This window comes from Patiria miniata, unplaced genomic scaffold (genome assembly GCF_015706575.1).
Source record: "Patiria miniata isolate m_02_andy unplaced genomic scaffold, ASM1570657v1 HiC_scaffold_20, whole genome shotgun sequence".
Taxonomy (NCBI): domain Eukaryota; kingdom Metazoa; phylum Echinodermata; class Asteroidea; order Valvatida; family Asterinidae; genus Patiria; species Patiria miniata.
In genome coordinates this window covers 36,862,675-36,874,928 of record NW_024037059.1, presented here as the reverse complement: position 1 = coordinate 36,874,928, position 12,254 = coordinate 36,862,675, and the positions used below count along the sequence as shown (strand labels likewise).

At 40.6% G+C, this 12,254-nt stretch overlaps 1 protein-coding gene across 1 annotated transcript in view; it reads right to left on the bottom strand.

The window, feature by feature from the left end:
* The window catches only part of LOC119728943, a 288,712-nt gene that overhangs the window by 193,967 nt on the left and 82,491 nt on the right, over positions 1–12,254 (bottom strand). The window contains exons 29-33 of the mRNA XM_038201391.1: positions 5,058–5,204; positions 4,030–4,275; positions 2,533–2,679; positions 1,253–1,678; positions 351–488 (exon numbers count right to left, since the gene is read on the bottom strand). Coding sequence (XP_038057319.1) covers positions 351–488; positions 1,253–1,678; positions 2,533–2,679; positions 4,030–4,275; positions 5,058–5,204 — 1,104 coding nt within the window. The remainder of the gene's footprint in view (positions 1–350; positions 489–1,252; positions 1,679–2,532; positions 2,680–4,029; positions 4,276–5,057; positions 5,205–12,254) is intronic.

Sequence of the window (12,254 nt, the reverse complement as noted above, 5' to 3'; positions counted from 1 at the left end):
AAAAACATGGCACAAGACGCACATATGCCAATTTGGCAAAAACCTGTCCCTTTGGGGCCACTGTCAAAATTCCCTGAGCTTTCCCGAGTTATGGTGTGTTTTTTCCAAAATTCACTGAGCTTTCCCTAACTGGAAAAACAGAAATTCATTTTCAAGGTTTTTCCTGATCTCCAGTCTTCCCAAATCTTTCTCCAAGGTTATATTAACTTCACAAAAAAATGCAATCTTGTTGATATTGAGGGAATGGGTCCAACACCAAAGCCTTCAGTAATACCACTATCATGAAAATAGGAATAAATTGTAGCAATTTTTGGAAACAATTCTCCATTTGTGGATGATGCGAATTTTACCTGGAGTTTGTCGGAGGCATCGTTGAGGCGCGTCAGCCTGTCCTGGATGACGTTGGAGTCCGGCGCCTCGCTGAACGTCTTGTTGAACTGACGGGTCAGGGCGTTGGTCCGGAACTCGTGCAACATCTGCTTGTAGGCCTGGAGTGAGAAGACGTTTGAATAAGAATGCTCAGGTGTTGGCAATTATTCAGTAAATTCACCCGAGGCTAAAAAATTCAAAGAGTTTTAAAGAAGTTGCAAGACCAGCTTTTTGCGTTAGAAGCCCTTACATCTTGCATGTCAACTTTTTTTTATCCAAATAATTCCTATATTCATCAGAATGACAAAGGCTAATCTCATGGGAACCCGTCACATATTTATGCCTAAGTTTCTCTATGAGAAATATGCAAATGACCTTGATCCTGTTCGTTAGTGACTTTGTCGTACAAGCGCACGCACCACTGATTACAAGCGCCCTTTGGCTAAACACTCAAGTTGCATTAAGTTCCGGTTCCATTCTTGCTATGCTACATCATGTGAAGTACGCATGGTTAAGTTGAGATGACGTCACACTAACAAACCGGATAGACAAATCCAGGCATGTTATCACTTCTATCACGAAGCCCCCCTTCAATGGCGAAAGCACTGTGGTAGCTATTGTCCAGATAATCTGTCACGGGGCAGGTGCTTTGCACAAGAGTGTGCCCTGTGGTTTCTCCATTGAAGGGGGCCTCGTGAGTGTACAGTGATCACTTACTCAGATTCATCTATACCTATGCACCACATGAAAGTAAATACATACATACATACAAACAAATATATCCCTATCCATGTTCCTTTTGTTTATGAGAGGAGGGGCGGCAATCTGTGTAACTCAATACAAGATGTTTTTTATAAGGCCTTGACAGTCACAAATTTCTCACCTTAGCGTTGTTGAGGAATCCCTGTCCGGCCAGGTTGGTCTTGTTCAGTTGCTCCTTCTGAGAGCGGATCTCGGTGTTCAGCGACTGCAGCTGGGACGACTGCTTCTTCAGGACGTTGATGTCCCGGCCGGCGTCCCGCCCGAACCCGTCCACGGTGTCCTGGGTCTTGCCCAGCCAGTGCTGGAAGGCAGAGACCTCCTTGTCAAAGTTGCGCAGGTAGTCCAGGGCGTCCGACAGCTGCTTGACGCGCGAGTCGGCCTCGCCGTTCAGCCGGTCGTAGCGCATGCGCAGCTCCGAGACGTAGTCCTGCAGGCGGGTGGCATGCTGGCGCGGCAGCTTGTCGCCTTGCTTCTTGAGGAACAGCAGGATGTTGTCGATGTTCTGGCGGATGGCGCGCTCGTGGCTGACCACGTCATCTCGCAAAGCCTTCAAAGAAAAATTACGAAATGTAAGTACAATTTACAACCCTGTCGGCCATTTCTTTTTAATGACACTACATTTCTCAGTTAACGGCAAATACAACAAATTTAACCACAATTATCATACAGCAATAACCACAATTAGCATACGCTGTTATGTTGGTACCACGCTAGTGCAAATGTCACAGGCTCCTGTACGTTTCAGGTGTGTGGGCATTTTGTTGCAAAGTTGTCCCAAGATGTATTGGTCAAGTAGGTTTGGAGCAAGGACATCCAAGCTGTTTTGTTTCTTGTGAAACTGATATTTCCCTTGAGATATTTCCAAAATTCCACGAGAAATATCTTCACTTTAACGAGGTTGCTGGGAAGTCAAGAGGTGGTTGCTGGACAGCTACCGTATTATTGCTATTGTCTGGCGAGGTGTGTAATGTTCACGCTGCACAAACACTAAAAAGACACCCATAGCAAGTCAGTCAACGGACACAACTTGGAGACATGGCACAAGAAACACACATGGCAAAAAGTAACTGAACCCCTCTGGGTCACTGTCGAATTCTCTGTGTTTTCCTTTATTTTTTTGCTGTTTTCCCCACATTTACTTAACTTTTCCTGACTAAAAACATGGAAAAGTCATTTTCAAGGTTTTCTCTGATTTCCAGAGTGGCTTGGAACCCTGGACTTGTGAGAACAAAAAATATTACAAGCTTGCTAGGGTGGGACTCGAACCCACAACCCCTTGCTTAACGGAGACATCTCAACAACTTGACCATGAACAAGCCAGTTTAAACCTAATGTTAAAAACCAGCAGGAACCGCAAGCAGTTGATTTTTTGGATAGAATTCTATCCTTGAATCCACCTACCTTCATGTTGTTCAGCTGCCCGTTCAGCGTCATGACCTGCTCCGCCTCAGGCTGGGCGGAGCCCATGGCGTGCTCCACCTCCGACACCCACTGCAGCAGGTTCTGCAGGTTGGCCACGTGGTCCAAGTAGGCTTTCTCCAGGGCCGTCTGCAAAAGAGGGGGGACGCAAAAATGCAATTTTGAAAAAAAAAATCTTTAAAATCTAACAAACTACTTAGTAATCTCTCAACTGTTAAAAAGGGAGAGTTGGGAGACCACTGGTAAGGGACATTGCTAACGACGCCCAACGCAAAGATGCCAACTTTACAGACTACAAAATAGTAATGATTCTTCCTGCAAAGAGTAATGCTAATGTAAATACATAGGACAAGAGTCGAGTTTAAGAGTAACCACAGTACTTTTCAGAGTAACCACAATGTTGGCGTATAGGACAGTTGGAATTTTCAAGAGTAGTAACATGCCTCAAAATCTTAATAATCACTCCAAAAGAGTAATGGTTGGCATCTCTGCCAACGCTCATGTGAAACCTAATGGATTTGCACACATTCAGAAGAACACTAGTCCCTCCCACTCTGGCTCTCGAAAGTGGTCACAAGAGCGCCACCTACAGTTTGTGCACAGAGTCTATAAAAGGGCCTTCGCAATAGACGAGGCCACTCACAGCGTCATGCCTTTTGGATTTAATGTCCCATTTAATGTCCCCCAAAAAGTTGAGCAAGCAGATATCCTTTAATTTCTCAAAAACTACTTAAATGAGTATTTCATCTTGATGGAGCACATTAATCATTAATTATACTCTTGTGCATAATCAGAGAAGATGTCATGGAAATCCGTTCATGCAAACCAGAGATCTAACAGATTGTAAAAGCTAAAGGGTTTTTCACCCATTCCAATGGGATTTACACAGTTAGTGATATCAGTGCATCTGATTACCATGGGCCTTTTCACTCTGACGTAAATTAAGTTAACAGTGTAAATCCCATCCCATTGGAATGGGCGAAAAACCTATAAGCCTTTATAATCTGTTAGATCTCTGGTTTGCATGAACGGATTTCCATGGCAATTTCACTGATTATACACAAGAGTATAATAAATATGCTTCATCAAGATGAAATACTCATGTTAAGCACTTTTTGAGAAATTTAAGGATATCTGCTTGCACAACCTTTTTGTGGACACCCTGTGAAAAACAATAACAAACTTTAACTGTCAATATTCCAAGTGACATAAACAAGATGCAGAATACATGTAAAACAGCTAAACGTTTAATTTTGTGAAGAAGCATCAATGTGAATGGGACTAGCAATCCACTTCATACAAAATACAGATATAACTAATACGAGGCTTCGCCTAACCTGCTATAGGGTAAAGAGAGGCAATTGTAATAAAGTGTCTTGCCTAAGAACACAAATGGCACCATGGGGCGCCCTCAGGTAATAGAAACACCAAATCTATAACTCTTACGGCTGTTGTGTTTAAACTGATATTCCTCATTACCTTTTCATCCTTGTCTTTGTGTAACTGGCCGAGGGTGGAGTTGAGCTTCTTGAGTCGGTCCTCGGCCAGCTGGACGATGACGTCGTAGCCGTGCCGCAGGTCCCCCATCTTGGCGTTCAGCTCCTGCTGTTGCTCCGCCCACTCGGCCTTCTGGCACTCCTCCCGGTTGTTGTGGATGAAGCGGTCGGCGCGGTTCAGCGACTCCAGGATGGGCTCCTTGTGGTGCACGATCTCCTCCAGGAAGATCTGTGATAGAAACAAAAAAAAGAAGAGCACATGCAGTGAGCGCTTAGACATGTATAGTCTTGTTCCCAGAGACCAAAAGTTTCCCACTTCTATGCTAATCTTATGTGTAATTAGAATAAAGAAAGGATCATTGCTTTCTTGCGATCATTTGCTGTTCATGCATTTTGTTTGTTTCCAATAATAACACCACTCCAAATCCACAGAAGAATGTTCAAAACCTAATCTTAAATTACAGTTTACGAGAAAACAGTGAAAAATGACGCACAACATTTTGATCACCAAACACGATTTTGTCTATAGAACTCTGTATTTCCAAAAATCAGTCAAATCACTGATCATCAGAAATCACCTACATTTCTTGCTTTCTTCTAAATGAAAGCAAGCCAGACGGAATAGTTTCACGGGGTGTTTAGTACCAGTACAATCTTTGATCCAAGTAAGCTTTTTGATAATTCAGAAGTTATCTTTTTGGGCTAAATACAGATGATCATATATAAGGTTGCAAAAGTCATTTTAAGACAAGATAAGTTTGCGATAGCACCATGTGAATAAATCTCTTTTGTGAGTATGTGCGGTTCTGAAAAGTCATTTTGGAATGATAAAAAGACTCTTTAACAAGGGGCCAGTAGCTTCACAACTGCCCGACTCGATGGCGTGGGTTTGAATCCCACCGCTGCCACCAGTGTACATATAAATGTATTATAGTCTTGTATGTGGACTATATATTGCTAATGATACAGTAGTTGTGGCTTATTTAATACAGACACAAGTCTCTCCGTTACCTTGTGTTTTTCCATCTGGACAGTCAGGGCCGGAATGTCCTGACTGATGACCTCCATGTTGGTCAGTTTCTGCTGGGTCATGTTGACGTAGTACACCATCTCGCTGACCACCTGGTAGATGCTGCGGAACTCCTTGTTCAGGTCGGCCTGGGGGGTCAGAGGTGAAAGGTCGACGTTAGATCAAAAGGTCAGGCAATATTGAACCGAGGCCATGGCCGAATCGCTTAATGGTTATACGGTCGGAAATAACACGTGCACCTATGGAAGCCACTGGCTAGCGGCTACAGCCACTTCACATAGACTCGTGTGTTATTGTTAGCCGTAGCCAAAGTGATTTGGACACGGCCAAAGTCATCTTTGAAAATCAACAAAAATTTCTATAGTTTGTTTACAATCATATTCATTAACTGTGAATGGATAGTGTTCTGTGGTCATGTTGATGTCAAGATTGAAGTTTTTTTGTATTGTGTACAGAATGTGAGCAAGGCAGCCATGCATGTGGTGTGATATCTCATGTAATGCAGTCTGGGTGCAAGACCTTACAAATATAATTATGCATCTGACAAAAACAAAACCAAAAAAAACAATCAAGTTCATAAATGTCATTTGACAAAAAAAGATCCCCAAAAAGAATTTTTAAAAAGAAATTAGAAATGCAATATGGTGACACAAATGTATATTAGTGAAAATTGAAGACCAAAAGGGTTCAATGACGATGAAAATGATAACATTCCAGTTAAGAGTTAATAAGATGCGGAAACACAAACTTCACTTGAGAAATTTACAAAATGAATGACTACGTTCGAGTTTGTAGAGTGATTGACTTGGTTCCTATTTAGCCTGACTAAACTTAGTGGTCTCCTCAAGCTTGTGGGTTTTTCTCCAACATTAAACGGTTCTTATCAATACTTTTTTGGATATGATATTCCCCAACAAAATAAAAGTACCTAGTGATACTTGTTTTGGGTTTATATGTACATTTTTTTACTTTGTATTGATTTGTTTGTTTTGGTGCACAAGTTAAGGTGCAATTCTAGATCACAACAATTTTGCTTCTTTTCACCCTAAAAGCAATGTATCATCTCAAACCGCCCCACCTATTACTCCCTGTAGCGTCCCAAACTGCCCAATCACTTGATGGTTTAATGGATTCACCAGTGAATAAACACAACGTAATACAATGTAGTACAGTTGCTATATGGGTTAACGGACCACTTTTTGAATAGCCTAATTATAGACCTTGAAAACACAAGATAAATAAAAGTAAAACAAAAAATATTCTTCGACAAAACCACACTGAATTCCTAAGTGTTCAAGTAAAATCATACCCCCAGCACTGTTGAAAACTGAGAAATTACATGTAGAATATTGCAGGCAAAAGAAAAATAAAATTGTCAAAAAAAAAATGCTTCAGTAAACACCGTGGATAGGAAATAATCAGTATTTTAAATTTTGGTAACCGACAGTTGAAGGAATCTTCCTAATTAGCAAAATGCAGAAACAAATCTGATGTACGGATACTTTGAAACTTAGGGCAGGAAAAAGTCTACAAAAGTACACGTCACAATGAATGTCAATGAACACATGAGTACAAGTAATGGCAAGGTTACCATATGCGAAGTTCACAAATTTTCCTCTGTAGTCATCAAAGTCAACTTGAGCAGTGAGAAAATACAAGCACTTTCTTAGAAAACACTTAGAATTTTTCAGTCCACTCTCATAGGGTCTGTACACAGAGTGTTGAGTGAACTTCTTATATGGAAATCTTTCCCAAGTAATGACATGTGTTAACTCAAGAATGGGAAGATTTTGATTCCTTGGGAAAATGAGGACACAGACACTCGTGGGTTAAAAGGTTTTTTATTTGGAAGTTTTTATTAGTCACACGTTTGGTTCTGAAAGGCGACAAGGCGAAACACAGACACACACAAAACGGTATTAAATTCACAGCAAGAACTTGGGTTTGTGTTAATAATGTGGCAGTTATGAATTAGGGACAACAGATTGATGGATAAAAACAACGTGGTAAATAATGATGAAATAAGTATAAACAAAAACAACAACAAAAAAACAAAGAAACCATTCTTGATTTGTGTTAATAAAAGTGGTTGAGTCGTTCGAACATTCCACACGCAGAGTTTTAACTCACGCAATCGTCTTCTTGTCTTCGCTTCTCATTTTCAAACAACAAAAGAAGCAAAAGAAGAAAAAGGAACTCCAATGAATTCTGGGTATTTTCAGAATATAAGATTGTCGACCAAAACCACGACCTCTATGACTCGTAACTGATATGGTACAGTACGCAGCAGTTTTCAAATTAAATATGAACTGCATCCAAAGATGTAATCTTTTGCCAAAATTGTCTACGAAAACCTCTCTGCTGATTTTTTTTTTTTTTGGGCATCTCAGTATAAACAAAATCAACCAATAAAGAATTATACTTATTTCATTTGAAACAATTGAACAATGACTTAACATTTTTATGATGTAATACCTATATGAACAAAAATGGTCATGTGTGAATGAGGATTGTTTTAACAAATAATATGCAAGGGGTAAGTACAGACAGATACACCTTTAAACCGATTTGAAGGAAAAAAATGATCTTCATGTATCGGAGAATTTTTAAGCACGAAAATATGAAATCACACACTTTCCAAGTACAGAAAAAGGTTCGACTATTAAATGAATGACAGCCACACAAAATGGTACTACAGAATCATGAGATGTTTTTTATTGCGGTAAGGAAATGAACTCATTACAACGGTTAATCTAGGTCTAACGTCTACAATGATTAAAGTGATTCCAATTAAGGTCTTTAGGAAAACAATACTTGCAGGGAAACGAGACAAACTGCGGTGGGAAGCGGGAAATTTGCGTTACAGGCAACAGAAAGATTAGCACCACTGCTGTATTTAGATCAAATATTAAGAGTTTTCCTGAGCTTGAGCTTTATATTATTTGAGAAAGTACTTCTTATTATCACAGCTTTCAGAACCTGAATTTTAAACATATCCTGTTGCAATCTACATATACTGAAGGCAACTGCGAAGAACACGAATGTTAATCTTCTATTTTCATTTTTTCTTTCAATATTTGAAGTTACCTACACAGTTGCCTTTAATTATTTGGCTGGAATAGCCCACAAAAGTCTCTGGACTTATTTCCAGTGGGGTCCCTTGGTAGAAGATGTGGAAAGAACTTACAGTTTTAGTGGTGGGAGGAAAACCACCAGAATGACATTCTAGGGAAAACCCATGGAATCAGGCAGGGACTTAAAACTCAATCCACATGTTGGCCCAGGCGTGATTCAAACCCGGGTCACAGCGGTGGAAGGCGAGGAAAGTACCGGTACCACTATGCAAACCTAGTCTACTGCAAGCAGAACGTTTGTGATAAAAGAGAGGGGAAAAGTCAGCAGGTGAAAGATACAATGGAAATCTATGTCTTATCTAAAGGAAAGTTCAAGCAACCTACTTCAATAAATGAGATACAATTTGCAACATTCCTTTCCATGCATGAGTAAAGATGGACTACAGATCATCCTCTTCCTAAAATGGTGATGGATGTTCAAATTCACTAGCAATGTGGTAGAGCAATTACAAAAGCACAAGAAGATGATGGGGGCTGGGTCCTGGAAAATCTAGAGATCAATAAGTAGTGTGTGCAGGAAGATCTTGCCGAGCAAGGAAGGTGGAAATCCTGGCGAGATGGATGAGGCAGAAACTTAAAGATGGGATCGCTGTGATGGGTGAAGCAGCTGCGTTGCTGGAAGTGAAGGCTCTTGAGCAATTAGAAAAGCACTAGAAGATGGAGGGTGCTGGGTCCTAAAAATATCTAGAGATCAATGGGTAGTGTCGGGAAGATCTTGCCAAGCAGGGGAGGTGGAAATAGTGGCAAGTTGGATGAGACAGAAACTTAAAGATGGAATTGCTGTGATTGGCGAAGGAGCTGGGTTGCTGGAAGTGAAGGCTCTTGAGTAATTTGAAAAGCACTAGAAGATGAAGGGGGCTGGGTTAAAAAAAAATCTAGAGATCAATGTTTAGTGTCGGGAGATGTTGACAAGCTAGTGCTAGTGTCATAGACATGCAAGGCTCTGTGAACTGAACCACCTCAGGGGTATAAGAACTGTAATAAAAAAAAACCCGACATCGGCGCTCTGGAGATCTGAGAATGAGATGGCTAGTTGGCAGAGCCCAATGAGGAGAGAGAGTGGGATGCATTAGTGACTAAGACTCTAGCTTACCCAAGTTAGTACAGAATCAGAGGGAGAAGCAGAGGTGTCCTGCGCGAAAAAGCTTCTCAAACGCTTTTCGCTGGGCGACAAATGGCTCACCGATACTTCGGCACTGAGGAGGCGCTGCACACGCCACATCACCACCTCGGGGCTGGCTATCGCGGGGGGCTGGTAAGTCAGCGGTGAGACTTCTCCAGACTTTTCAGGTATTTTAAAGTCAAACGTTTTAAAGGCTGACCCTAGCGGCTTGGCTTCTCCGAAAGTTGGTGGGCCTTCTCTACGAGGCTTCCAAGAGGTTGTGCTGTAAGGATCATCAGGAGGGGTGCTTCTTGCTTGAACATTTGGCAGTTTAGATGTCTCAGATTTGGCACCTTCATCATCCGCACCTCTTGGGAAAGACACAAGCTTCCTTGTGGTCGAAGTGACAGAGTACTCTTTCCTCGTGCTCGGGCCTTCCTTTTTATCCTTAGGATTATCCGGTTTTGGATTACCAGGATGAGGATTACCTTCTCTTGGATGGGGATTCGTTTTATACGGATCATCTGTATCCGGAGTTTTCGGATGGGGATTTCTGGATTCCGGACTGGGATTCTCCGGTTTGGTGCCAGGGTTGCCGGTGCCAGATTTGGGATTCTCTGGATTTGGATGAGGATTACCGGGATGCGGATTACCGGGATGCGGATTACCGGGATGCGGATTACTGGGGTGTGGATTACCGGGATGTGGATTACCGGGATGCGGATTACCGGGATGGGGATTACCGGGATGCGGATTACCAGGAAGCGGATTACCGGGATGCGGATTTCCAGATTGAGGGTGAGGATTATCTGATTTTAAACTCGGATCTCTGGATTTGATAGGATTTGGATTTCCAAGAGCGTCTTTGTCCGTTGGCTCTTTTTCGGTCAGATTCTCCTCCGCGGGAACAACCGGGCCACCTTCTGGCTCCTGGCTGCCCAGCTGTTTGACCTTTGACATCAGTACAGACGCCAACTCGGCACTTTGCACTGATTGGACTATCGGATTCGCTTCAATAGCTGATTCTGGGTCCTAAAACAGAACAGAAGGGTGGTGGTTATTGTCAGAATGAAATAAACAACAAATCCACATGTGATAAAGAACTTCCCCTTTGTAACAAAAATGTGTTATTAAAAGAAAAACATATCCTTAGAATTAAACTTGTACAGCTAAGCCTAAGAAAGCTATATTTTGAAAAATTGTACCATGCATAATATAACATGCACAAACACATAACCAAAATGACATGCATAAATGGAAGGAAAATGAGATGGGGAAACGTGCTTAATGAATTAAACTTTCAAATGCAAACATGCAATGCAAAATAACTACGAACTACATGTACAAATTCCAAACTAAAATATTACAAAGATTGGTGTATCTGAGAATCAGTTTTATTCATATGATACAATAATTTACAAAGTTTTTCATTTACTTAATACAAGACATAATACTCATCTATAAACACACACAAAAATAACTGTAGCAATTCAGTTGATTATTTTTGTCAATTTCTTTGCTTTAATAACTAATACAAGGCAGCATATTGCTTACACATTTGGAGCAAAAACAAATTGTTGTGTGTTGAGTACAACTAAGTAATTTGCCCTAAGTTTAGTAACAAAAGGAGTGCTTTAATTTGAATTTTTTCACAAATTCTCTAGGAAACAGGCTTTTTCGGTGTAGCACACAGCAGAATTTCTTCTCCTTTTTTATACAAACCTTGTTATCATGTAAACGGGGGGAAAAAAACAATAACCTAAGTCATGAAATGGTTAAAGGCACTCACTGCCACAACATCGTGTGCACGCAAGAGTTGGCGTAGAGAGAAGCAAGAGTGCACAAATGAAGGAAAATGCTCGGCAAAGCTGAACAAACAAAACTTCCAACAAAATATTTTGATGAGAAATTTATTTCCCAAAAACATGTAACCCCCTTCAAACTTTCAAACAGGGAAACCACTCATATATAAAAGCTCCACACAGGACACAATAACAAAGGCAACAAGACTTGGTGCCATTCCAAAGGTACATGTGGAAATATTATTCAAATCTGGCAGCAAAAAAAAAGAGGGACGTTGGTTGCAGATGTTGAAATCAGTCAAAGAGCGATCGGATTGCAAATTGTACAACACACAAGAAACAAGGAATGGAGGTGTATTACAAATATGATTCGGTACAAGTTAATACAAAAAGAAAAGGAGGGGGAAGACTTCTTTAGAGTAAGGAGGCAAAAATAGTGACAGGACTCACCTAATAGCTAGAATGGCAGTGCGGTTGACTAGCTTAATACATAACCAGGAATAATACAGTCCCACAAGAGGACAACAAGTTATTATGAGGAAATGTTAGTACATTTTTCTTCAGCTTTTACCGGCGAGTTTATATCACTTGCCACTCAGACTGCATTTGAAGACTCACACTTGGCGGTGCGTGATGTTTGCCATGTGTATATGTGATGCTTGATTTGCAGTTATTACTTGTTTTGTTTTTTGTTTTGGGTTGTGGTGGTTTTGTGAGGTACATAAATGTGTGGTTTAATAGCATCAGATGTGTTACAGCTGAATGAGCAAAAAAAATTCCAGCAACAGAGAAACAGTCAGCACATAAGAATCAAAGATGACAAAAATGAAGGAGTTGCGATGGACTAATAATTAATCAGTCCTTTTTTTTTACTCAATCAGTGGAAATTTCAAGTTAAATATCATCCGAAAATAAGCACAGATGTTGCGTTTATTTGTTGTTATGCTTTTTTTTTTTACTAAAGGAATCTCAACTTGTTGCTTTCGCCACATAATTTTTTTGAAATTTAGGATCAGTGTTTTTTTGTATCTTACCTCATTTTCGTTAAACTATTTCCAAACTAAAAAATGGAGAATCTTTCCAATGTTATTCAGATAACAGGGGGCAATCTACACAAACAAAATGAGGGCTGTTCTGTGA